We start from the raw sequence: 27,701 nt of genomic DNA on the forward strand, positions 1-27,701 counted from the left end.
ACAAAAACGAATCGACCTACTAACCACAAACCCGGAAACGGCAGACAGTAAGGAGCATTCGGTATTCAATGACTGTACTGAAGCTAACGTGGTAGGCTAGTTCTCTAAACGTCGACCGCCGATCCCTGCGTGTCGAACCTCAAGGTAAAAAAAAAAACTTTTAAAAATATCGTCTGCCATAATGAAACTTTATCAAATTCAATTGTCAAAAACGCATGTTACTTTGACCAATTGTGTAAGAATAATTTGATTCAGCCGTGAGAGACAAGGACCTGTGAGCATCATGCATTGGGGGTAGCTGTCATACGTTATAAACCAGCCCCTAGTTATTCCTTTATTACCGTGTTTAAGTTGAAGATGAAGTGACAGTCTTAGCTATCGGATAGACTACCAAACTACATTCCACTTCCTCTTTTACTTCGCAAAATCATGAACAGCTGTTATTATCTCTTATGTACACCGATGGACGCTCATGCATTGTGGTTTTCACTAGACATTCGCCTCACAGGATTGAACATGTTTGCTATTGTAACTGTTCCACCAGGACAAAGTAGCCACGGCCAGGCTAAGACCCAGATGGCAATACCTGTTCGCGATCCGTTAACAGGAAATACAAGTGAATGAATTGGCAAGGTGCGGTTGACTCAAATGAAAATGAAACGGATGTATTTTCTAACCACAACAGCATGAAAAGCATACTTGAATCAGTGAAGGTGTAGTAATGCCACTGTTAGATTTGTTTCATCATGAGATAAGATGGTAAGATATTATTAACAAATACAAAGCTTCCCACGAGGGAGTTTCAATAGGACTGACAGCCATGCAGAAGAAGCTGAATAATTTGACCCTTTTCATTTCACCCTGAAAGTAGAAGAGATCCTCAGAAAGTTGCCATTGGTATGTTGTTCTGCAGTCGTCAGTCTGATGCAGAGTGACAAATCAGATCTCACGCCATTCTCTGCAGTCTCTACCAGGTCAAGAAGATGATGCTTACCACGCACGCACACACACCACACACACACACACACACACACACACACACACACACAGTCATACACACAATCAATTTAGAGAAGCAGGCAAGCTATGATAAGAAAATGAGTGAAAGAATGTTCCAACCAGTAAACACTTCAGCACACAACCAACCAGTGTAGTAACAAGACCAAATAGAAAGTACAGTAGATTTAATGAAATATACTGTAGTTAATTTGCAATAGAAAATAATTTTCAGCGTTGGTTAACCAGATAGAAGCGAAACTGTGCCGTCACATTTCTGGTTTTCAAAATCTGTGTGTATATGAAAGCTTTCCATGTGCTAGGTTACATACATGCATGGGATTCTCAGGGTTGTAGGAAGGCCTTCATTCCTAGGATGTTAGACTATAATGACCTTAAAGCCATGAGTCCCCCATGAGTCATGGGTAAACATGCTTTGCCAGCATGCTTCCTGTATGGGTTAAAAACTTGTCTGACGGTCTCCTGTAAGAACAGATGCTGCTTATGAAAACACGTGGTTCTTTGTGTCAGTCGGCCACATGTTCATTGAAAACTGAGAGAATAATGAACACAAATCAGACTCTCAGCATCCTCAGTCGATTGCTGTAAAGTTTTAGTTTACATTATATGTACAGCTATGTGTGTAACGTAGGTGTACATCCACCAGTTCTCTCCCCAGAACTAGTGGATGTGAAGTGTTGGGTTAGAAACACCACTGGCTTGTGAAATTGTACATTGTCTGAATTGAGGAAGCAAAACCTAATGCTGCGGTGGATTCAGTCAGACTTCCTTTGTGACGGCACAAATATGGTTCAACATAAGGTTTTTCAGATGGTGAGAACCTTTGGTTATAGACTGTGCTTGAATTAGAATATGAAGGAGGACTATAACTGTTGACAATAGAGGAACTGTCTGTGTCTTCATTTTGTTTACATAATTCTACAGGTTGTTTTTGTTGGCATGATTAGAACTTGGAGATTGTGGACCCAGAATTTGAGCTAGGACCCAGCTCCAAAACATAGTCTGAAAAGAGCCACGGTTGGGAGAAACATGACTTCTAAGTACGAAATTCTGTATGCACTGCAAACTCGGTCAGTTGACCCAGTTATGCCTTCCAATACATCGCAATGCATCGATTCATCCTGCACTGCTTTCTCACTATGAGTCATATCACAGTCACCCACTGACAAGCTAGGCGCTGTCGGAGAGCCTCTAGAATCAAACACGTAGCCTACTTAGTTAACATTTTCCTCAGGACCACTTAGACATCTAGGCTACATGATGCTTGATGCATGTTGTTGGATAGAAGCAGGCGTTGTATCCCTATTTATCCCTGCATGCCAACTACAGTAATAGCCTAGCTACGCCCAAGAAAGTGCTTTGAAGGCGCTAAATCAGTGATGACTTCCCATCAGACAGTAGGCTTTTTGCCTGTGTTTTCCATTAGCCAGTGCTGCCCCTGTAGCAGGGAGGCATAAGATGCATAACGGCCAAAGACTACTATTGACGTCAGCGTGAATTGGCAGGCGGTAGGCTACTATCCAAGTTTCGACTTTGTCGAACACGCCCAACAGTTGAGGCAGCGGTACATTTAGCTACCGGGTCGTTCTTCGCTATATAGTATGCATTCTGTGGTCTTGTAGTGTCAGACGCACAGTCGGAAGCACCGGTAACCTTCCAACGCTATGTGAGCAGCGGGTGTTCGTCTCATAGTTCATAGAAGTGAGTATGATGAATGGACACAGTTGACAATTGTAACCTATCCTACTGTACTGTATACTGATTATGTACAGCAGATGTGTCGAAGACTGTGGGAGAAAGTGCGTGCCAGAAAACTCTAGTTAGTATGCTACTTAGGAAATTATTTGCTTACAGTAGCCTACCAGTTGCACGACCCATGAAGGTTGAACTAAACCTTTGATCGTTGCTCATGCTGCTGCGTGAGATATTGCAAATTCTTGTAATGAAAGATTTGTTTTACTATGTATTATAAATGTGTTCGTTCAGACCGTTTCTTGCTATTACTGTTTGGACAGAGCAAAACGAGCTACTCTCACATTTTGTACTGTTTTCCACCAAATAGTGTGTTGGTAGAGCTCAAATCTAGGTTGAATTTCACCTACTGTACTATGAAGGAATCCGATTAAGGACCGTTAATCTCGGTGTGCGCCACGGCACGGTTCTGAAAATCCGTTGAGTGTGTTTCAGTATATTAATCACTTCCGTATAGACTTCTCACACAACCATTACATTGGTCCATGTTTACCTGTGAAACTGACATGACAAGATAATATCCTGCTTTGAGTAATGTCTTTACCATGCAGGAATTAGAACCTTCAAATCAAGTGTAATGTAACACGTGCATGCAGTACATCAGAATCCGTTTTTAAGTTAACACAAACACACCATTTCTGTGGCAGGAAGGTGCATACAATGAACATACGGATCTTAATAAAAAAAAGTTGAAAAAGCAGAATGTATAATTTAAAGTCTAATACTAAAAAGCTAAACATGTCCTAAAGAGCTGACATGTTAGTATTAAACAAATAATTATTTGAAGTTGGTTTATACATAAATTGCCATTGGGCTCTCCAGCTGTATCGTTTCTCTTTGGAAAAAGAGATTAACAACTTGTTCACTTTTTGAGACACTTTGTGTCACACTGTCACATATGTTTTTTTGGGGGGGTACTCAAGGTAACATAACCCTTCCATTTTAGAAAGACACTCAACGCATAGCTTCTGAGGATGCATCTCTTGCTTTGCTTAGTTTTTTGGGATGAATAAACAAATTCCCAGAGTTCCTGCACCTCACATTTCAGCCAAGTGAAATAGATATTGCTGATGTGCACTCTGGTCTGTACTTGGGTGGGTTGTTGTCTGCCCACACACACACACACACACACACACACACACACACACACACACACACACACACACACACACACACACACAGAGCCATGTCAAAGCGCTCTTTACAGCAGTGAACTTGCTGTGGCTCATCTCAAGCACATGCCTGTGCATGTCCTGTAGGCTCAAAACTCACTGTGAAATGCTGACACACTTCACCCATGCATGTGAGGAAGAAGGGCAGGGTTCATAGCACTTCTAGTCTCTTGGAGTGTTCCCTGGACATGCTAATGAGGTGTGTGTGTGTTTGGAGGAGGGGGGGGGGGATCTGAGATACCATTGCTGTGCCCCACCTCTCCTCCTGAAAGCTTAATAGAAACCCTGAGGTATCCATCTGCCTGTCTGGTGTGCAGATTCAAGACACGCTTTGTAGTTAAGAGTCATACTGAATGATCAGAGGGAGATGATCCAGTTGAGGGGTTGGTTTTAGTGTTGGTTTTAGTGTGGGCTGTTTGTTTTTGATGTGTCCCTGTTGTGAGTGATGACTCACTGTGTACCAGCCATGGAAGTAGTCCATTAGCAAGTTTGGTTGAACATTCCTCTTAACTTTCTCACTTCCTTTTTTGTGTGACTTTTAACAGCCTGTAAAGAGTAGGGGAATTGCTCTATTACCTTTTCAGATTCTGACTATTCTGCTTTGAAATTCCACTAGTTTCGAGAGTATTCTCTTTGAGGGATTTGATACCATGGCGTCTTGTAGAATTCAACTGTATTTGTGCATGTCATAACCCATGTGTCTTAAGCATCACATGGAAACTAGTTATACAGCGATAACATGACTGGCTTGTTGTTTTGAGATTTCTGTAATATCACAAGTAGGAATTATGTTGTCCTGATCCAACACTTTCTCCTAAAACATGTTTATTGACGAAGTGTAAACGTTTTCACTCTATCCAAGCAGCCTGGCACAATTTTACCTGTTTTACCATTGACTGAAAAAATGTTGTAAGCAAGCATGATGCCTTTTGATGCCTTTAAAGACATTTGAATTGGTCACACGGTATCACACACGTAATTAGCCATATAGTCGGCAGATACTGACTATAAAATGTTTAGCCTATAACCTGTCAGTGCTGATTGCTGGCCAATTAATCGGTACATCCCAAATGGAAACATGCAAAATGGCCTTTGCATATACCGTCTATTAATAACTTGTCCTCCCCTCTCTTCTAAAGATAAGGACAGATTATCTATGATCTTCCTGGAAAAATTGGAACTGTTTTTCCCACAACTGCTCACAAACATATACACAACACACCGGAACAAGAGTAAATGTATACTCAAATACTTTTGGATTGACTGACGGGCGACATCACAGGATGCTTTGTTGCAAGGTGACAATACTGATGATACAATACACTGCCCTTTACAATAAGTTGGGTTGAAATTCAATGTGTAACTAACGTATGCCTTTTCACTACCGGAGGTTTTTATTATGAGGAACACACAGTGAGAGAACATCCTCAACCCCCAGCAACGTGTTGCTACGGTAGCTGTCATTATTTGACTCTACGATGCAAACCTAGGCATGCCCTGTCCTCTGCCTACAAGTCCTGTGTTCCATCAAGCATAGATGATGCCACAGATGGCAAAACAGCGGGGCAGAAAGTCATTTTTCACACCTCTCTGTTGCCACGGTGCCCCCGCACGAATCCTCCATACTCTGAGCGATAGAACTGAGGAAGGAGACCTCGATAATGGCCGCTCTGGGCTTTTTATCAAAGGAGGCTTAACTATGTGTTAAAATGCCCTCTTTAGAACCGTAGGTCTACTTATTCAGTACACCTTATACATCATGTACTGTGTCTCTCTTACCCAAGTATGAAACTGTCTTCTTCTCGTATGGGATATTTTTTACAGTTAACGATGTGAATGCTTCACCTTCAGGTTTCTGTTGCTCGGTATACGTCTTCTGGAACGTAATGGAAAAATCCTGGTAATGCTTCAAAGCATCTCCTCTGTCTACTGTTACAAATGTGTTGTGACACAAATTTGTGGACGTCTCAAAGGCCTCTCGTCCTATCTGAACGCTGATCTGCATTAGGAGGGAAATGAGGCGTCAGTTGGGGGAGCTGGTTGGAGATAAGCAGTAGGAGATGTATCCCCTACGGTTTACGTAACCGGCTCTATTTTGAATGCAATCTTCCACACTCCCCTCAAATAAAAAGGAGTGAGTCAGTTCGTTGTTTCCACCTCGGCTCCGAGCCCTGCCTCACACACTTGCAGACAGCAGGGGAAACCGAAGCCGCAGTTGCCACGGTAACCTCTCGTTTTTATTTTTTTATTTTTAATTGAGGTTCTTGCCAGCTAGGGATGATTTTGTTCAACACTAGACTGAATGTCCCTCCCTTCCCATTGCCTTGTATATTTGTCATTTCGTTTCACACCTTGACCATTTTCTTCTGTTCCTCACAGTGGAGGGTAAAACTTTCTCAACCAACCATGTTACCCTCTGACGCCCGTTTTCTAAAATGGGCCTTTTGTCGGTTACGTTGCCATGAGGTTTCCACCGTAACGTGACGTTGTAGGTATTGTTGACATGGTGATGCAACCATAAAACAGCGTTACACATAACATCCCTGTTGAGAGGTAGTTTGTGAGATGGAGAGCATTACGAAGCGCAGCCTAACCTCCTACAGCCTGCAGTTTGGATCACCAGACCTCCACATCATGGTAACCCTATTGAGTGCTACCATCCTAATCTATAGCGAGCGCTTGTTTTGCAGCCTATATTTTTCCACGCATGGACTACAGCAAGCCTACATGCTGTCCCACATATTGACCTTGTTCTGTGCAGTAGGCTGTACAGAAACATCTCCTGTCGAGCAGCTCAACGCTCTCACATCATGCTGCACTGTCCGACTGCCCGCCCTCCCAGAATGCTGCACACTGATGTTCAAGAGTTCAAACACATCATTTATTTCTTGTTTAGATTGATCAGATTTTGCCTGTTTGTTCCCAGATGGGTAAAAGGGGATTATGCAAAGGACAACGCTACACTTTTAGTATTTACCAGTCCCAGAATAGTCTTTGCCAAAGTAAACCAATTATGATCCAGAACACTGTATTTTCATTAGTCTAATGTAATGTCTTACCCCTTGTTACGCTACTACAGTGAACCAGGCTAGCTCCACTGCGTGCCTGACAGCCCTTTAAATCTCTGGCAGCTGTATGTGATGCATAACTGACTCCATGCTATTCTGGCACAGATGTCACTAGAGTAGCATTCCCAGTGAAGCCCACTCCAGTGGATTTAGCCTACAACAGAGCTGCTTAGCTTTGAGCTAAAAAAGCTGGGTCACTAGAGAATGGATACATGAAGCGGTGTCACAGGTGGGTTCCACTGTACGGTAGCTCTGTGTGCGTTCTAAGCAGGCCGAGAAAGCAGAAACTAGTTGCAGAAATGTCTGAATCGTGAGAGAGGTTGTTGTGTGTCTACTCTGTGAGTCGTCAGCTCTTAACTAGTCTCGTATTCCCTCTCTCAGTTCTTATACCTTTCTTGAGGCTTTGTGCTCATTTCCAAACGTCCTATTCCATCCCTTCATTGCGAATGCAGTGTCGACATCGATTGTCTCTCCAATTTAAACTCTCGCAGTTAGCCCGGCTGTAGGCGGAAGCCTCAGTCCAGGGAGTCAGATCACATTCATGCGTGGCCAGCACTACTAGACCACTGTGGCAGTGCAGGCAGGCAGGCAGGCAGCGAGGGAGTCTCCGGGGCGTGATGCCATCACACCACCATCTTGGCCGTGTTTCCCCAGTCCTGTTTGGCTGTAGTTTCACCATCTCAGTATTCACTTCTCCAATCTCAAGTGGTGCTAAAGTTAGGTGTGTCGACACACCTAATGCACAGAGCAATTTCCTTCGCTTGTGGTTTGACACAATTCGGATGGGAGTTGGAACTTGTTCTTGTTCTTGAATTGGGAGTGCAGATCACTCATTGAGCCGTAAAGAAGGCCTATCCGGCCTAGGATGGAATTGCAGGGTTCTGCAAAGTGCACCTTCAAAGGAGGAAGCAGAGAGAGCAGTGGAAAACAAAGTAAAAAAACACTGAATGAGAGGAAGTGTTGCCTAATAGGAAGTGTGTGTGTGTGTGTGTGGCCTATCTGTGTTCCATTAGTCTGTCTCCTATCTGTCTTCCATTAGCACAATCTCCTCAAGACAACTAGACGGCTGAAGGACAATAGCAGGGTGCACCTGTTAGTGACTTGCCTTGCTGCCCGTTTTTTATCGTGAAGCTGTGCTTTGCTGTGCTTTGCTGTGCTGTTCTGTTCTGTGCTGTGCTTACCGGTGCTGTGCTTACCTGTGCTTTCAGAGGAAAGAAACTCCAACCTCCGCTGGAGGACTGTGATCCTCGGCCACCCGGCAGGCTGGGCCTCCCTCCTCCTGACCCTGTCTGCTCCTCTTCTGGTAAATATGACTCCCATGTCCGCCATCTTGCTCCGCCCAGCCTATCCCTGGTCCTGCTTAGTTAAATTAGGAAAGTATACATATCCTCTTGCTGCTCATTCTCAGCAGTTGTAGAGTTTGTGGAGCTAAAATCTTAACCTACGTCTTCTATATTTTGTTTAACTGTGTACCTTGACTAGTCTCTGTGGTACATCTAGGGCAGGCTGTCAGCATCATATGTAAAGCTGCAAAGGGCATTCAACTGTATCTCAGTTCAAATATTTGAATTATTGACAGGAGATGTATACATAGGGGTTGTTCCCACTTTTGCCGTTCCTTTTTGTTCTTCTTCTTCCTTTCCTCTCCATTTTGTCACGGGTTTCCTGTTGACAGAGGCCCTATTTTCAGGTTGGCCAGTAAGCCGCCGTTGCCCTCTACCCCACCAGGGTCGCGATCCTTTCTGTGTTTTTGTAACCTTGGCACGGAAATCAAATGTATTGTGGGTTTTAGAGCGGGCTTGAGCTATACTGGAGCTTCCTGTATTCTCCCTTCACTGCTTATGTAACCAGAGTGCGTAGGGTCACCAGCCTGGCCATATGGTTGGAGACCTGGCTGATGACTGTGTGGGGGGGGGGGAGGGGGCTTGGCCTGTTTGACTAAGGACAAATCCTGAATCATAGATTTGTCTTCTTATTTGAAGGTTATAGGTATTTAGCTTGTGATGGGGTTGAGCTGTTCAGCATTATAATTCTTTCTTTAGAATAGTTTTCTATGGTAAAAGTGACTCATTTGAGCCTCTGTCTGTTTTTCAGACACTTTCTTTATCCACGTGAAGGCTCCACTGACAGTGGTGTTGTCCACAGAACAACTTCTTCATTGTTTGCATAACTGACATAACTGACACAGTGTAGTCAGTTATGTGAGGCTAAACCCCTAGTTGCCTCGGTGTCCTTATAGCTCAGTGAGGGACTCGTAAATACAGCAGCTTAACTCGAATGAACGGCAAGCTAATCTTGGCACGGTTTATGACAGGTAGGCCAAGGAATCGAAAGTCGTGTATCGTAAATGGAGATGGCAAGACTGAGTGGATGTGGCAAGTAGGTGTTTGACTGTGACTGGATGGATTCGTTTAAGCCAGGAGGAGATCGAGGAGGGCTGGATCCTGAGGTAAAGCTCTGTGGTATTCAGCTCTACTGTAATAACAATGCAACGCTGCCACCTGCTGGTGATGAAGGGTGTTAGAACTGTCACAATCACAGAGTAGAGTAGTGGCACTACAGATGGTCACTCTCAATGGGCCTGCACATTAGGAAACCAGTTTAGGGGTCTCAATTGGGTTCTGAGTTGGTCATTAATATGCTTTGTTTACTAAAACATCCGAAATTAGTTTTCCTTACAATTTACACATGGGTGATGGTCATCCACAGCCCCCCAGCCGATGCCATGCATGGGTACTGGGAGATGATAAGTCTGACAGGCATAGGCAGAGAGAGTGGCTTGTTGGGTTAAACTACCAAGCTAAAGGGCGTGTGCTCAGATCTCACCTAGCTGCATTATTCATACCACTGAGGGGTAGACGTGCTCTCTCCCTCCATCTCAGCTCCCCAGAGCCTGCTACTTCCTTACAGCAGCTGCTCTGTCTCTTTCCATCTCTCTCTCTCTCTCTCTCTCTCTCTCTCTCTCTCTCTCTCTCTCTCTCTCTCTCTCTCTGTCTCTCTGTCTCTCTGTCTTTCTCTCTCTTTCTCTCGCCTTCTCTAACCCCCTTCTCTCTCCCCCCCCCTCTCTGTCTCTCCCTCTCTGCCTGAAATAGGACAGTTTTTTAATACCATATAATCCAAAGCTGTTGTAGCTCTGTGTGAGCACCAGGCGGCGCTCTTAGCCAACATTTCCTAGCTTCACTACCTGGTACTCACAAGGTGTAAATCAACCTGGAAAGTCCATCTCGCATATTTGAAGGAGCTGCTTGAATTGCATGGCAACAGAGCTGTTATTATTATATTTCTACTTGATCACCTCTCATTGCCATTTGGGCTGTCTCTCTATACCCATACCCATAAGCAGAGGTTTATTATCTTTAATGGTATGCTTCTGAAGAGTTTGAAGAACGATATTAAAAGCAATGTCTTCGTCTATATAAATGAAGCTTATGTCAGGGATCGGGCCTGCATTCCTCAGGTGAAGGCTCCGTTACAGTTTACGAGAAAAAAGAAAGGTGACTTTCCATGTGCTGGCCTGTCTGTCCCTCAGTGTGTGCCCTGTTCTTCTGCTGTGTGAAGGAGCCATCGTTTGGGAGTGGTCTCTGCCACCATGTCTGCAGCTTCTGTGCATTTCTCTTTTCGTCCCGCAGATGGCGCTCCGGGCATTGCAAATAAAGCTGCCGTTCCAAAATATCCTCCTGTTCTCAAACCAGCTTACACCGTGCCCCACCTTAATCCTGCCACTGTAATCCGGAAAAATCAAACCTAGAAGCACACGGTTCTATCCTGGGTGGGACGAGGCTGGCTGATGCGGTGGAACGCGCTCGATTCCGGTTGACTCCACGTCACCTAGGCTGTGATGCATGTTCACAATGTCGTGACCAGTATGAGTCAGCTATCGGGAGGAGGGCACTGCTGGTGGAATGATGGTTAGGATGGCTGTGCAGGAGGGCTGTGCAGGAGGGCTGTGCAGGAGGGCTGTGCAGGAGGGCTGTGCAGGAGGGCTGTGCAGGAGGGCTGTGCAGGAGGGCTGTGCAGGATGGCTGTGCACGAGGGCTGTGCAGGAGGGCTGTGCAGGAGGGCTGTGCAGGATGGCTGTGCACGAGGGCTGTGCAGGAGGGCTGTGCACGAGGGCTGTGCACGAGGGCTGTGCAGGAGGGCTGTGCAGGAGGGCTGTGCAGGAGGGCTGTGCACGAGGGCTGTGCAGGAGGGCTGTGCAGGAGGGCTGTGCAGGAGGGCTGTGCAGGAGGGCTGTGCACGAGGGCTGTGCAGGAGGGCTGTGCAGGAGGGCTGTGGGTGCCCGATGCTGTTAGAATTGTGTATGGTGCTCTGCTAGAGGAGCTGTCTTTAATCTGCCTGCCCCCCCCAACACACACACACACGCAGCCCCCCCAACAGACACACACAGACACACACACACACGTGCGCAGCCCTTCCTTACAGATATCTCCAGCTAGATGTTGAGGCTTCAGTGACAGCCTGAGGGTCATTGATGTTGGATGACTGATGAAAACGTCCCCTCTAACAGCCTCTCACTGCTGTCTCTCCACTGACGAGGCCTTCTCCAGAAGACTGGTGTGTGTGTGTGTGTGAGGTTGTTTCCATGGTTTCCGGCCTTGTTCAGGTGCAGTTCAGAGAGCCGGTGATCCCTCTGATGATACGAATGGAGGAGCAGAGAGAACATGAGTGAGATGGAGAGGAGAAGGAAGGAGTGAGAGAAGGCTCCTCTGTCCATCCTGACAGGTTGCACATGGAGTTATGAGTTGATATCCACGGTAGGAATTTTGAAACACCCAAAAAGTGTCAAAGTATTATCCTACAATAAGCGAGATTGAGGGAAATGTGCAGTGTATTGGTATGGAAGGGTTACAGCAGGCCAGCCTGATGATGATGATGATGATTGTAAGAGATCAGCTATGGTGTTGTTGAGTGTGGTTTTGAAGTGCTGTTATGGCTCTGGTCTATCACATCCTTATCGGACATGCCCCCAAACGTTTGTTTTGATTCAGCCCGTATTTGGGTGAAGGGGGCATTAGGTGTTTGTTTACCCCCGCATCCTGAACAGGAGGGGCGTGGCCACCACGGGGTGATCCAGTTCAAACCATAAACAAACAAACCCCATCCACTCCCCCCACCATGTGCCCCCCCCCCCCTGTAAGCCCCCTCGGTCAGCTGGGTGGGGGGTAGTTTGCCGGGGGGAGTCGGGGTGGGAGGGATAAGGGGTGTGGTAGGGAGGGATGGAGGGGCTGTTCGTGCATTTAGGAAGTGCTCCCAAATTTTCTGCCTGTCTAATTGGACCAGCGTCAGCCAGCTCTGGTGGGTCCAGACTGCGGCCCACTGGGCTAATGCGATGTGGCGTGTCACCCAGAGAATCTAGGTCAAGTTTAAAGCTGCGCCGCTCTCTCTGTCTCGCTCTCTCTGTCTCTCTCCCCCTCTTTCTCTCTGTCTGTCTCTGTGTCTCTCTCTCTCTCTCTCTGCCGCAGTCTGACACTGCCCAATCCCTCCCCAAAAGCACCGGCACGCACAAGTCGGCACGCAACCGCGCCCTCACTCCCGCTGCTCACACACTGAGTTACGTTCTCATGATCTTCTTCAGATACAGCGCCAGGCGACAGCGCGTCATATGTAGCTGCGCGCAGACAGGCACACGCGCTCTCAGACAAACACACACACACATGCTCTCCCCACCCCCACGTCTCCACGCCCTGGGCCAGTGCTCAGCTCCACGGCAGCGGCCACGTGATCAAGCCGGGTTGTCTGCGGTGCGCTGGGGCGGGGGTGGGGGTAGGCCACACGAGGGGGAGGCGTGATGGTTCCCCCACGGCAGGGCTGGGCTGCCGTAGTAAGGCTGGCCACGTGGCTTGTCATGCTGTAGTAGTGGAATGTACTCCCTTACCCAGCACCCCGAGCTGTTTATGGAGGATAACGCAATGGAGAGCCTTGCACTGTTCCTGGAAGGCTCCGGGGGTTTTTATATGGAGGGGGGTGTAAGTGTGTGTGTGTGTGTGTGTGTGTGTAGTTGACCATCTTGGAGGGTTATCCAAAGGTTGAGACATAAAATGGGCGTGGCTCTGTTTGCATCCTCCATTCTCATCATCTTCATCGCCTCATCATCATCAGGCTGTTGTCATCTCGGCTGCTATTCTGGAATCTGGACCAATCATAGCCTCTGAAATTGACTGTCCAGGAAAAAAAACATCTCAGTACTAATGTGGAAGTGTTCAAGGAAAACACAATTACATTTTGCCTTTCGGTTCTTAAAAATGTCCTTAATTTGATAATAATAATAACTTAAAAACGTAACCCATCATATGTAGTTTTTGAGGGTTGTTAGGTTAAGCAAATTCTTGGTGCTTGGTGATGCGTAAACATTCCTTCATCCTCTCCAGCACCCCCCCCTTTCCCCCTCTTTCTCTCCTTCCCTTATCCTCTAATCCGGCCGTTTTTTGGCACATTACCTCATCTGTATTAATATATTCATGTTCTTTCAAGTCTTACTACAACTGTACCCACTCCTCTTCCTTACCTCCGCTCTGATTGGCTGGCAGCTTGTTGTCAATGGCACCAGCTTTTTTTGACTCCATGGATACAGCGCCGGGTTGGGTAGAGCAGCTCAGCCAATGAGAGCACTTCGCGGGCACCCGGTTGTGAAGTAATGCCCCCTGGCCTTAGACGAACCCCCCCTCTTCTCCTTGCGAGCACGCGATCTCTCAGTGGGGGGGTCCAAAACAACAACACCCCCGCCCTGCTTCCCCTGCACTAGAGCCTGGCCCCTGCTGACGCCCCCCTACTACCAGGGTCTGCACCCACGAGGGGGGGACATGACCCCCCCCACACACACACACACACACACACCCTCCTCTGACTGTCTCACTGGCATTCCTCTACTCTGCCAGCTCTCCTATCGCCTCCTCTTGTCTCTCCTCCTCTTGTCTCTCCTCCTCTCGTCTCTCCTCCTCTCGTCTCTCCTCCTCTCGTCTCTCCTCCTCTCGTCTCTCCTCCTCTTGTCTCTCCTCCTCTCGTCTCTCCTCCTCTCGTCTCTCCTCCTCTTGTCTCTCCTCCTCTCGTCTCTCCTCCTCTCGTCTCTCTTCCTCCTGTCTATTCCCTTTCTTGTCTCTCCTCCTCTTGTCTATTCCCTTCTTGTCTCTCCTCCTCTTGTCTCTCCTCCTCTTGTCTCTCCTCCTCTTGTCTCTCCTCCTCTCGTCTCTCCTCCTCTCGTCTCTCCTCCTCTCGTCTCTCTTCCTCCTGTCTATTCCCTTTCTTGTCTCTCCTCCTCTTGTCTATTCCCTTCTTGTCTCTCCTCCTCTTGTCTCTCCTCCTCTTGTCTCTCCTCCTCTCGTCTCTCCTCCTCTCGTCTCTCCTCCTCTCGTCTCTCCTCCTCTTGTCTCTCCTCCTCTTGTCTCTCCTCCTCTCGTCTCTCCTCCTCTCGTCTCTCCTCCTCTTGTCTCTTCTCCTCTTGTCTATTCCCTTCTTGTCTCTCCCCTCTTCCTTTCTGTTGGTGTCTCCTCTCCATCTGTCCTCTTCTCTACACACCCACTCTATCTGCCCACACATTACCCTTAATCACCAGGTTACACTCTTTGGCTAATTGAGATGTATTATCATTTTTATGTGGCAGCACCGCTAGATATATGAAGGCTTTTAGGGCCGGTTAACAGATTTATGCTTGAACATGTTCGCTTGGTAAGCTGCAGGTCTGTAATTTTACCGTTTTCAAAAATACATTTTTGCTGGCATGACAAAATAATATGATCGCTGTGGAGGAAGAAAAATGGGAAAACATGGCCTCATTTAATCTATCACGTGACTGTAACCCCAGGCTTCAAGATCCTACCCTGGACTTGCAGCCCCCACAAATCCCCGTCCTTAAAATGACCTCGTTTTTCCTGAGGCGCAGAGGAGCTGTGGGCAGGCGGTGCCCACGTTGGCACGGTGGTTCTGGGAGCCCTGGCTGCTACCGTGCTCAGCCACTGCATGAGAGATGGCAGTAGAGGACTGAGGACCAGGGCAGGGCGGGGCGGCCAGTGCCCACTCACACTGCATGTGAACCTGGGAATGAAAGCCTTGCACTATTTGGCTGGATGGATCTTTTTTTATTCTAGGGGTAATTTACTCAAATCAAATGTTAATGTTTTTTTGTGTGATAAAAAAAAAAATGAAAGTGAGATATTTGAGAAAATGTGCTAATACATCACCATCACACTCACTATCCACATACTGTATGGTATATTATTAGGGTTAATATTTAATTTGTCTAATAGCCCAGCTATGCAAATACCTGAATCACAGACTAGTAGCCCTCCTTAAGCCTGACCTCTACAACACACCATTTCCTTCACATCAAGTTAGTTTCTTCTGCCTGGCGGGCACTCTAGGCCCTCCGCTGGGCCCAGCCCAGCAGGTGCCAGTCAGGTGCCAGTGTGCCAGGCTGCCACTCCGGGTGTCGTAGCGGAGGGCTGGAGGGCACGGCTGCTGTGGCAGGTGTCAGGTTGGCTCCTCCCTGGTGGGCCGTGAGCTGTGTCGAAATCAGGTCAGTCCTGGGAGGGGGGAGGAGGGGGAGGGGGGAGGGGCAGTCAGGGAGTCTTACTCCACACCTGGGCCACAATGCTTCGAGGCTATTTGAAAACCCTTTCAGTTGGCCTTGATTCATCTTCCCCTGCACAATGTTCACATCTTTCACATTCCAACCACCACTGTCAGGATTCAGTTGACCTTGGCGCGGCACCTGTTAAGTCAAGGTCATATGTCACTCAGTCGTCTCTCAGTTCTACATGAAACGAGCCTTCCAGCTTAAGATAGTGAGGAGACTGCATGTATGATGTATATTGATATAGTACACCCTCTACGGCCTGACAATGAACAGTGTTGCATTCTCTGTTACTATGGAATACTTTACTCTATTGTATATAAGTCACTCTGTACCATACCCTCGTTATTCATTAAACTACCAAGCACCAGGCTGTGATGGACCAATAATCCAGGCCTGAACTCATAAACATCTGTAATCAATTATTTGAGTGAGGAAGTAAGTTCTTCCTTGATTGCCGACTCTTCCCCATTAGATCTCATCACAACACCCACCAAATTCACGTTGTTACCGAGGTTACCAACCTGTCACTGGTCATATCCACTCTGTGACAGTCTGTTGGGGTTGTGTTGGCCTGCTTCCCAACATCACCACGTGTGGAGGTGCTCCTTAGTCTTCCAAACTGTCACTCCTGCTTACACAAGATCAGACTGACCCACATTGTGTGTGTGTGTGTGCGTGTGTGTAAGAGAGAGAGAGAGAGAGAGAGAGAGAGAGAGAGCGAGAGAGAGAGATGTTATCTTTACTGAGACTCTAGATCCCTCTAGGTGTGTGTGAGAATGAGAGACATTATCTTTCCCAAGACCCCCTGCTGTGTGTGTGTGTGTGTGTGTGTGTTGCATGTCCCTGTGGAGACCCAGTAGAACACAGTAACAGCTTGAGGTGTTCCACTGTAAGAACTGTGTTCTGGCTCAGACTGTTTCGAGGTTTCCGTGTGTTCTTCCAGGTAACACACCTGGGGGTTTCAGAGCAGGGAGGCCAGGGGAGAAGGGGGGGGGCTGGATTCTCACACGAGATACAACTCTCATGTGGTGTAACCCCCCACGCCACCACCCCCGCCCCCACAGCGCACGCACACACACCCCTCTGGCCTCCTTTTCCAAGAACCAACCGTTCTTTCTCAATTTGGAACTGGTACCCGACACATTTCGAAGGCCTCCACCGTGGGATGTTTTTCAGTTGGAAGCGTTCTCACACCAGACCTTCCACACCATGGTCTCTATCTGCACCTACACTGTAGGTTCCATCTGGTTTCTGTGCGGTGACTGGCCTGTAGCTGAGGGGTCGGACACTCTGCTGTCGCCGGCCAATGGGAACACAGGACAAAGTTAGGTATTTGCCTGGGGTTGTTTTCATGGTTGCTGGACAGATACTGGGGGGCCCCATGGTGCTATGCAGCATGTGTCCCCACAGGGCTCTGTGGTTGATTGAATGTGCTGGTTTGCATAGAGCAACGTCTTCTCTCTGTGAATGTGTGCGAGAGACCGCGAGGAAGAGGAAGACCAGCGAGGAGGAGGGGGTCTTCTGGTAGATTCTAAAGTTGTTCCCGTAAAGTGGTCCCTGTTGTGAGGGGTGGCAGTCTATTTGGAGTTGACATCTGTGGGGCACAGGAAAACCACAAGGGTCCAAGGGGAACGTGGTGTGTGTGTGTGCACATCTGGGTCACTGGGTTCATATGGGCAATGGGGCACAGAGGCAGAATACAATAGGGGCACCAAGTGGGGGGGGGGGGGGGGGTGTAAGTGGTGTGCCCTTATTAATATTCAATTGCTTTGTTTTTCTTTCTTCCGAATAATATGTGTCTCTCTCTTCACATATGTCTTTGTGGTCTCTGTGTTTCTCTACAGGTGTGGTAACATGGGAAACCTCCTCAAAGTTTTGACCTGCACAGACCTTGAACAAGAACCCAACTTTTTCCTCGATTTTGAAAGTGAGACTCACTCTTTAATTTTTATGGCACTGCTCTTGTAAATGTCATGTAATGCTCTTCCCCTCTCTCACACACACACACTGTCTCTCTCTCTCTCTCTCTCTCTCTCTCTCTCTCTCTCTCTCTCTCTCTCCCCGTCTCCAAATAATGATCTCATCCATATTTAATCATTATTAACCCAAGCACTTAACTCTGCTCCTTACCCCTCCACCACCCCATGTTCTGCCTCAAGACTCTAGTCTGCTTCTCCAACTCTGCTTAACTTTGAGTTTCCCTGCTGTAACAGCCTCTTTGTGTGTGTACGGCAAACCTGAGGTAAATACAGTCACGTGGGTTTACAACGTTTTCAGGTGCAGCTTATTGGTTCCATCCCCAGATGAATATCAGATAAAATATCATAGTTATTTCCAGTGACATTTGGCTCCAAGTCTCAGAACTCATCTACCTTTATCTTGTAGCTCCTGCCTCATTGTCCAGAGCAGGAGCAGTTCTCCGTCAAAGCAGACAGGAGGCGCTAGAAAGCCAGATTCTCTCTATGGAGAGGAGTACTTCTGTTCCCTTCTCAGCCTTACCTAGGTGTTTTTAATGACCTAGATACAGCCCTGCAGCAGCACAGGGCTGGCTGTGTTGGAAGGAGGGGGCCCACATGAGTGGGGGTGGGGGGGATCCCCTGAGTAGAGATCTTTTCCAAGCGTGGCTTACCTTCTCTCCTGCATGATTGCATCTGGACTTTTTAAGATTCTGTTATAGATTAGCTTGGCCGTCTTAGTAACGCTTGTGTGTGTGTGTGTGTGTGTGTGGCCCAGACGCCCAGCCCACGGAGTCGGAGCGCGAGGTGTGGGAGCAGGTGGACGTGGTTCTGAAGGACGCCAAGGGCATCCTGGATGAGCTGCAGGCCTACAAGGGAGCCGGCCAGGAGATCCGAGAGGTAGCTGGGCCACATTCATGCTCACATACACACACACACACACACTGTACACATAGACACACACACACTCTTTCACCTTAATTAGCCACCAGATGAGATTAGATAATAATTGTATCTTATTTTCCACAAGGCGGCTGGGGACACAAGATCAGTTATTGGTTAATGGAGCCCTGGTGTAAAAGAAAGAGTGTTGAATTATTTGTAAAGGTGATGATGATGGTGATGATGTTGTGTTGGATCCTCTGTTGCCAGGCGATACAGAACCCCAGTGACGAGGCGCTGCAGGAGCAGGCGTGGGCTGCCGTGGTCCCCCTGGTGGGCAAGCTCAAGAAGTTCTACGAGTTCTCCCAGAGGTTAGGTAGGTGCTATCACCTCTTCCTCCTTCCTTTCCTTACCGCCGTCTCCCTCTCTCCTTCCCCCTCGCTTCTTCTGTTGCTTCTCTCCTCCCTCTCCTCCATCTGCCTTTTTTCCTTCAAACTCTCCTTCTCTTCCTCCACTGTCCGTGGTCAGAGTACAACAATGACAATGACACCCGCACAAACCTATAGATTGATAGATCCGAGGACATTCCCTGCTCTCTGCCAGAGGGCAGGTAGAGCACAGACAGATTCAACATGCCCTCTACTCATCCGTGGCTTCCTGTAGTAAACACTGTGCACATGCATGAGATCAGATACACGCCTGTACCAGAGGTTAATTTCACCTTCTCTGTAAGTGATGTGACACGCACACACACACACACACACACACACTCACTACAGTCATGACCTTAACCGTCTGTGTGCTTGTCGGCAAAATCGTGTGCTGAGCAGCAGAAACATACACACACACACACACACTCAGGTTTGGAGACACAAGAACTAACATGTAAGTCCCTGTAGCTCTGTATTCATCAGTGGGATGCTTGCCTTGCAATCCTCATGACTCCTCCTGCAGAACAGACTATAGGTCTCATTAGCATGGGGGGAGAGAGAGGAGGCCGAGAGGGACGAGAGAGAGAGGGAGAGGATGAAGAGAGAGAAGGAGAGAGGATGAGATGGAAAGGAGTGGGGGGAGACCAACAATGCCTTTGACCCTGAGGGCAGGGGGCGTCGCCCGCTCCGTAGCCCCGCCCCTGACCTTAACCTTTTAATCCCGGCGGCAGGATGAGCCGGCAGTCAATGATGGCACATTTGGCGCCAGACCGCGCGCCCGCCAGCCCGCCACATCCAGGGCTGAGGCTGCCTGTGTTATGTAATGAAGTAGGTCACCTCCCACCCTGGCCTTCCGCATGGCTGCTCTCACTCCAGGGTCAGCCTCACTCTCAGAACGAGGCTAGGCAGCCAATTATCCTCAGCCCCAGCCTCTCCCTCTCTTCCAGTCTCAGCCCCAGGCCCTCAGCCCTACTCTCCCAGCCTCTCTCACTCTCCCAGCCTCTCTCAGTCCCCCAGCCTCTCCAAGTCCCCCCAGCCTCTCCCAGTCCCCCAACCCCAGCCTCTCCCAGTCCCCCAGCCTCAACCTCTCCCAGTCCCCTGTTGGCTGTGGATCTGGATATGGCTGACATCAGAGCTGTCTGTGTTGTGGATACAGGTTCTGTATCAGCCATCTTCACATTTGATCTGACCTGGTACTATGACTACATGACGCACCATTCAAAACCCATATTATTCCAAAGCTTCTCACTCCTGGACAGGAGGATGAGGAAGATGGCGGGTCAGCGATGTTTGGACAGCCCAACCTGACCCCCCCTCCCGCGAGCAGGGCTGAAGAGCCTGCTAGCCAGCATTCCGCTCGCCTGCTCTGCCGTGACCTGATGCGATCAGACACACCCCTCCCCCAGACCCCGCCCCCTCCCCCCGCCCCAGACCCCAGACATGCTAGAGTAGTTCCATCCCGTCAGCTCTAAAAGCAGCCCCATCTGAACTCCTGTTTTGACTGGGACGAGGGCGAAAGGAGGAAGGGGGAAAAAATGCACCACTCAGGCCATTTTTAATCAGAGCCGGGCCCGTAAACGCTGGGCCAAGCAGGCGGGGGCGGGAGGGGTCATTACGGAATGGCAAACGTGCTCAATTTACTGCACTGCCCTGCCAGCTTGCATTTGGGCTCTGAAACACTCCCTCCACGGTTACCTTAAGTGGACAGGAGGGGGGGCAGGAGGGGGGGGGGCAGTGGTCATCCTCCTGTAGCCAGTTGTTCATGGATGTGGTAGAGAAGGATGGATAACAATGAGAGGCAGCTGTGTGCAGGCCTCCGAGCGGTGGGCCAACGACCTTATTAGGGATTGGCTCACGTGTGTTGGTCTTGTTTGGGAATTATTGAACGTGGTCTTTGATCGACGCAGGCTGTACTACGACTATGAACTAAGACAACGCTGTTTGTCAGAGTTTGTAAGATCTCAGGCGGGTTATTTGAATTATTTATTCATTTCTCCAGTAATATATTCATTCACACACACGTATTCAAATAATTTCAAGTGTCATTTGTCCTGTTCACAAGTAATGTCACAGATCAGAACCTATGGTGTAATCAACCTCAACCCTCAGCCAAGTGTTCATGGTTTGTGTACGGTGTTGATGTTCTTGTTGTGGGTTCAGATTGTGGACCTCCTCCTCACAGCTCAGAGCCCCTCTCCCATCTGGGATGATGCGTCCCAAGGTGCGTCCTGTAGTGTCAGCCAGGCTCAGTCTTTGGAATTATCCACTGTCACATCAATAAGTGTAATCCTAGATGAGCCCCCCTCCCCCCACACACACACACACACTTAGCCATGCCACCATCCCCCACCCCCTAGCCTAATCTCATGCCACTGAGATAATTAGTCTCATATTGTATCACCATCTGAGCAAGAGAAGCCCCTTATGCACCCCCATCCGCCCAAGAGGGGGATTCTTCCTGCTGCCAGAATGCTGTACACACACACACACACACCCCTCTCCAGTACTGCTCCCAGGCCTGGTCCTATTCCCAGATCGAGCAGACTTGACGTTGAAGTGACCATTTCCCCACACAGACACACTGTCCATACACGTCGGTATCCCTAACCCCCCCCCCCTTCTAATCTGCTCCTAACCCGAGTGTGACTCTCTGTCCTCACCCTCACCCCGCTCCTCCATGACAGAGGCGGCACTCCGCAGCCTCCTGGGGGCTCTGACCAGCGAGGCGTACGATGACCCCACGCAGCACCTGGAGAGGGAGCAGGCTCTGGCCAAGCAGTTTGCCGAGATCCTGCACTTTACCCTGCGCTTTGACGAGCTCAAGGTGAGACTCTCCCTCTCTCTCCCTCTCCCCCCTCACCCTTTCCACTCCCTACCTCCCTCCTCTCTCTCTCTCCCTCTTTCTCCCTCCCTTTCTCTCCCTCTCTGCATCTCTCTCCCTCCCTCCCTCTCTCCCTCTTTCTCCCTCCCTCTCTCTGTCTCCCTCTGTTTCTCCCTCTCCCTCCCTCCCTCTGTTTCTCCCTCCCTCTCTCCCTCCCTCTCTCTGTCTCCCTCTCTCCCTCTCTCTCCCTCCCTCTCTCTGTCTCTCCCTCCCTCTCTCCCTCTCTCTCTCCCTCTCTCTCTCCCTCTGACTCCTGCGCTGTGCAGCGCCCTCTCGCTCTCTCTCACCACTCGCTGTGTCCATCTTCCTCTTACTTCACCTAATCCCTCCCACTTCCCCCAGTCCACTCTACTCACCTCGGCCTAACATGGACTGAGCGACGCTTCCCTCCTACCCCCCAGCGCTGGGCTGCACTGGGCAGGGCCCTCTCCCAGAACACTGTGTACTTTTCCTATGATAAGCTGCTAGCTCTCAGTGGCCTAACGAGATGTTATTATCCTTTTAATTAGTGCCTCTGCGATTAAGCTGCAGCCAATGAGCTAATGATAAGTATTTAATTGGCGACTTGGATTTGTCCCCCTTTCCGTAAATGTGGCTGTACTGAGGTGCCTGGCAGAATGGACAATATACCTTTATAAGGCAGGAGTAGACCACATAATACACTGTTGTGTCACTGGATGGAGGCCCCTGGCTCACACACACACACATTCACACACACACATTCACACGTTTATTAGTCAATAGGAGGGACGAGGCAAACCGGTCTCTTTGATTGTTTGAACGCCAGACAGCAAACTCTAATTAGCATAAATCCCTGGCCTGTACATGGAGCAGGCGTGTGAGGAGGTGTGGTGATGTGTGGAGGCTGCAGAAAAAAAGCTAGCTCATCCTTGCCACTGGGCTCATTAGACCAGACAGGGAAATAGTGTTCCGTGAGCCCGGGCAATTTTGAACTGAATTGAACCTAGCCAATCCTGACACATACACCCTCAGACTCACACACCAGCGCCAACGCCCTGTCACCCCTCAGGCACTCTGCTGCACCGCCCCAATTAGTGCCCCTGCCCATGCTGGGGTGGTAGGGGCATGAAGGTAGGGGGGGTACAAGGTGGCACGCCAAGGCCATTCATCAATCTTTCACGGCCTCGCCCGTGAGCCCTGACCTACTTAGGGGCTCCGCCTCAGACGCTCGCTGGCGAGGTGGGCTGTCTAGCCCAGCCGCTAAGCGGACACAGCTTGTGGACACCAGTCTACTGGGGCAGGATTACCCTGCTCACACGACTGGCATCACGGCTCTGGACTAATGTGGCCCAACTCGGGGGGTTAATTAGCCGGCCGTCTCCTATTGGAGCAGCGTGATTGGCCCGTGGCTTATTGGGAGGGTCAGTGTGGTTGAGGGAAAAAGGGTGAATGATCGTCTTCACAGGAAGCTGTGTGGGTGAGCCTTCTGTGGATGTGCGTTCTGTGGTCTGTCTGTGATGGGGAGATGCAGGCAGGCTGGTGCTCAGGGGAGGTGCTCAGACAGGGGGACCCCACAAACCCAGCTCCTGGGTCTGGGGCTTTCCCAAAGGCTTTCACAGGTGGTCGTAGACGTCAGCGCGGATGATCCGACTCTAACCCTCCAAAAGAAAGTTAGTCCCTTTGTCCGTGCGCTTGACGTTTGTTGACCGAAGGAAATATCTGTAATAAATAAAGGGGTCTGTGAAGTGCGGTGTATGTGGGAGGCCATTGCGCTGCGTTTTATCTCCGGACAGCTTCCCACTCTCTTCTGAGCTGAACCCCCCCCATGCCACTACCCCCGGAGCTCTCTGTGGTGTCGCTAACCTAGTCCCTCAGCCTGGGCGACCTTCCCCCTCCCCACTGTTGATGCTCCTGTCACTAATGCCCATCACTACGCTGCCCAGCCCCCTTCGAGGGGTGGGGGGTGGGGCGGGGGGGGCAGGCAGCCTCTCGCTAACAGGAGCGGCCTTTTAGAAGCGTACGCAGAGCCGAACCCGCTCTAGCTAATAGATGGGAATCAGAGAGGGTTTCCAGCGGGCGTCAGACTGGCCTGCAGCTATGTTTCTGCCCTGTTTCCTAAAACGTGCTATCATGACGACGGACAGGTTTGATCCAGAACCCGATGTTCCCCCGCAGGCGGTGTGCGCTACCTTATTAACACCACCCCCTCCCCCACCGAGCCCTGTTCTCATTTGACAAATACATGTGCATTTCATTCTTCTTGCTTGCAGATGACAAATCCTGCCATCCAGAATGATTTCAGCTACTACCGGAGGACCCTGAGTCGTATGAGGATCAACAACGTACCGGTGAGCAAGGCCAGACATGCTCTCCCCCCCCCCCCTTCTCGACCCAGCCCTGAGAACCAGACCCTGGGGCTTCAAGCTCAATGGTTAGGGAGTCAGGACGTGATGTCCATGGCCACCTGGAGTGGGTTTGCTCTGTGTCCCTTCCCGTTCTGTCACACCTCTGGGACTGTCACCCTGCCCAGATCCTCATGTTCTTTTCTCCTTCCTTCTGGCCTTCCCTCCTTTTCTTCCTAATTGACAAAATGAAGGAAAGCTATGTTTGAGAAGAGGTAACTAATTTGACGTCAAACAGCGCAAGAGGAGTGGAGGAAGGAAGGAGGAGATGTGTACCCTTATGTTCAGTTCGAGGGGGAGTGTGTCAGACAGGAAGTGGGCTCCAGAGGTAGTGTGTATGTGTGTATGAGGGGGGGTGGATGTTTGAGAGGTGTGCCGGAGCGTAGCCAAGCGTAACGACGGAGGGCTGCACATCGGGATCTGAGACCACTAGCATCCCCCCCCCCCCCCATGGGTCTGAGCCTACAGAGAGGAGAGGAGCTGGTTTGAGATCAGTAGCGTGTCTCCGGCTCAGGTCCCTGAGGAGAGTAGAGGCCCTGAGCAGCCGTGGTGTCAACAGAACTGAACCCCTGGGACAAACTGGAAGACAAGGGAAACCCCACACAATTAAGTCTTCCATTATCACCTACATATTCCTCCTGCTGTATGTTAAGTACATAAGTTGTACCTGACATGCGGTTGGAGGATAACAGTGTAGCCTGAAGCTGGAAAGGGACAGATTTGAAACCCAACTGAAAGCATACTGTTTGTGTAATTTGCTTTCTGCATTTTTAAATGGATATAAATATCGTAGTTAGAAATTTGAAGAAAACTAAATTTAAAGGTGACACAAAAAAAAATAAACTCCGATATTTCTAGTCCTGTTTTTCTCAATAGGCGTTGCAGTGGTTTCGGTTTAGAAGTGCTGTGTCTTTATTGTTGTGGCAATGAAGGATTTGAGTCCCATTCAGTCTCCTATATCTCAACTGTACACATCACCACACATCAAAGCCACAGCAGACACCAATACCCTCAATAGCATCACAAACATTCTAGAGAGCGCTCAGTGAAATGTTGAATTTTTCAATAGGCCTTTAGTGAATCAAATGAAGTGAAATTCCCCCATGTTTATCAAGGTGCACTTCGACGTTTGGATCTGTTCGGCCAGCAGTTTTATTCCCCCTTGCGAGGATTTGCCATTAGGCAAATGGAGCCAGACGGCTGGCTATTAGGACCTGTCACTCTCTCTCTCTCTACCTCGTTCTCCCTTTTACTGTCTTCACCCCCCCTCTGTCATTCTCTCTTTACCTCTCTCTCTTGTTCTCCCTCCCTCCCCTCTCCATCCTCCAGCCAGTATGCATTCCTTACAGCTCAGCACTTAAGTCACTGTCAACGTATTTGAACCACATTTTGGACAAGATGAGAAGTGTCTTATATAAAATCATGTATTCAGTGCATGTGTAATGAGATTTTAAGGTGTGATCCAGACATTTTAAGGAATTATTCACGGCTTTCCTTCCTTGGAAAACGAAGTTGGGATTGAAGCAGGAAGATGTCCTCGTGACTGAATATTGAATGTGAATATATGTTCATGCTAATGGCACATTTCAGGCAGAGGTAGAGAATGAAGTGAACAACGAGCTGGCCAATCGGATATCTTTGTTCTACGCCGACGCCACACCCATGTTGAAAACGTTAAGCGACGGAACAACAAAGTTTGTGTCCGAGGTAGGACAGACAATTTACAAACTTGCTAGTTTGACATCACACCTGTAACTGATATGGGTGAACTTAGGGATGTATTGATGAGAAACGTGTAGAACAATCTGAACTATCTCTCTCTTCTCAGAATAAGAACTTGCCCATTGAGAACACAACGGACTGTTTAAGCACTATGGCCAGTGTGTGTAAAGTCATGCTGGAAACACCGTAAGTCACCTTCCTCCTAATCTGACACGCCGCCAACCCTGACAGGGATCTTCATGAATCTAATTCTGGGTCAATTCATATTCCACTTGTGGATCAGTTCATAACATGTGTGCTCCGCCCTTGTGCCTGGCTCCGCCTCCGTGCTTGGCTCTGCCCTTGTGCCTGGCTCCGCCCTTGTGCCTGGCTCCGCCTCCGTGCTTGGCTCCGCCCTTGTGCCTGGCTCCGCCCCCGTGCCTGGCCAGGGAGTATCGTAGTCGTTTCACCAGTGAGGAGACCGTGTCCTTCTGCCTGAGGGTCATGGTGGGGGTCATCATCCTGTACGACTATGTCCACCCGGTGGGGGCCTTTGCCAAGTCCTCCAAAATAGACGTGAGTCCATTTCTTTGTATTAATTCGTTATTTTTCTTAATTTATTCAATTTATTCAATTTATTCCACTTTGTCTGGAGGTTTTTGTGTGTGTACTGATCTCTGGTCACATGTCTAACACTGTGTGTGTACTGATCTCTGGTCACATGTCTAACACTGTGTGTGGACTGATCTCTGGTCACATGTCTAACACTGTGTGTGGACTGATCTCTGGTGACATTGTGTGTTCCTCAGATGAAAGGCTGCATCAAGGTCCTCAGGGATCAGCCTCCAAGTAGCGTGGAAGGTCTTCTCAACGCTCTCAGGTAAGCGGCTCCATCTACACCTCAGTGGTAGGACAGGGCTCTTTTCACCCTGGTTCTCCTTCCCCGAAGACCTACCAGAGCCAAAAACCTAGCACACAACTGGACAAGGCTTACTCTGCAAGGCACCTTTAAACACTCAGTGACTACAGATAACACACGCGCCTTGAGTTGTCCACACTGCGATCCCGGCAGTCAAATATGTTGTCTGTCCCCTGCAGGTACACAACAAAGCATTTGAATGATGAATCAACCAACAAGACAATCAAGAGCATGCTGCAGTAGAACTGGAACTGCTTGCCTCATTCAACCCCCCCTCCCCCAGACCAGGACCCCCCCCCCCCCCCCCCCAGGAGCCCCTCCTCTCCCCCAGGAGCCCCTCCTCTCCAGGTCCTTGTGGTGCACAGAATGTCTCTGCTTCTTTTTCTTTTTTTTACCGGGAAAAGAGCTGCAGCTCCGCCCTTGTTTTTTCTTTGGGGGGGTTGTAAACATGCTAAATGCTACTGCCGTTCTAATGTCTTTTCTGTGCCAAAAAAAGAGAGGTTCTGAGATTTCATGTTTTCGATAAAGGCCATATAACTAATGGCAGCTATGAAAGCATTTTTGGTTCCTCTTTTTTTATTTTTTATTTTCTTGTGCAATGAGACGGGATTGCTTTTGACTTGAAAATTTTTAAGAGAGAAATATATAGAGAAATATATATTATTTTTGTTTGATTCATTATTTAATATTGCGTCTTCTGCATGATGAAATTAGTATTGTTCCTCTATTTAAAAAATCTAATGGTTCAATTTAAAATTTCTGCTCAATTGTGTTAAATGTTCTGTTATTAAAATGGTACTTGTTAATTTGAGATGATTTAAAAAGAGTACTGTTTGTTTTTATATTTTTTTTTATAGGTTTCGATTTGTGCGTATATGTATGTTTTTTCCATAGTTGTGTTGTATTTTTCATTTGACAATTTAAACTGTGATGTGTGCAAATCAGAGTCATGGTGGGGAGTATGTACTGTAGATAGACAGTACGTCACGGC

The 27,701-nt window shown here is 48.7% G+C and overlaps 1 protein-coding gene across 6 annotated transcripts; it reads left to right on the forward strand.

Moving 5' to 3' along the window:
- cyribb (CYFIP related Rac1 interactor Bb) lies at positions 1–27,007 on the forward strand. 6 transcript variants are annotated; one of them, XM_084702577.1, is made up of 13 exons: positions 18–144; positions 545–633; positions 8,218–8,312; positions 17,423–17,505; positions 18,312–18,433; positions 18,686–18,791; positions 21,531–21,670; positions 23,959–24,036; positions 25,681–25,797; positions 25,919–25,998; positions 26,241–26,367; positions 26,601–26,671; positions 26,890–27,007. In XM_084702577.1, exons 4-13 carry the CDS (start codon positions 17,433–17,435, stop codon positions 26,951–26,953), a joined length of 978 nt encoding a protein of 325 aa, XP_084558703.1. In that variant the 5' UTR covers positions 18–144; positions 545–633; positions 8,218–8,312; positions 17,423–17,432; the 3' UTR covers positions 26,954–27,007. The 6 variants fall into 6 exon arrangements, with proteins under 6 accessions (XP_084558702.1, XP_084558703.1, XP_084558705.1 ...); XM_084702576.1 differs by lacking the exon at positions 545–633 and having other exon boundaries at positions 1–144; XM_084702579.1 differs by lacking the exons at positions 18–144; positions 545–633 and adding an exon at positions 2,567–2,718.
- The last annotated feature ends 694 nt before the right edge of the window (positions 27,008–27,701 follow it).

Source organism: Hypomesus nipponensis, chromosome 8, assembly GCF_054491055.1.
Source record: "Hypomesus nipponensis isolate SF chromosome 8, ASM5449105v1, whole genome shotgun sequence".
In the NCBI taxonomy this organism is placed as follows: Eukaryota; Metazoa; Chordata; class Actinopteri; order Osmeriformes; family Osmeridae; genus Hypomesus; species Hypomesus nipponensis.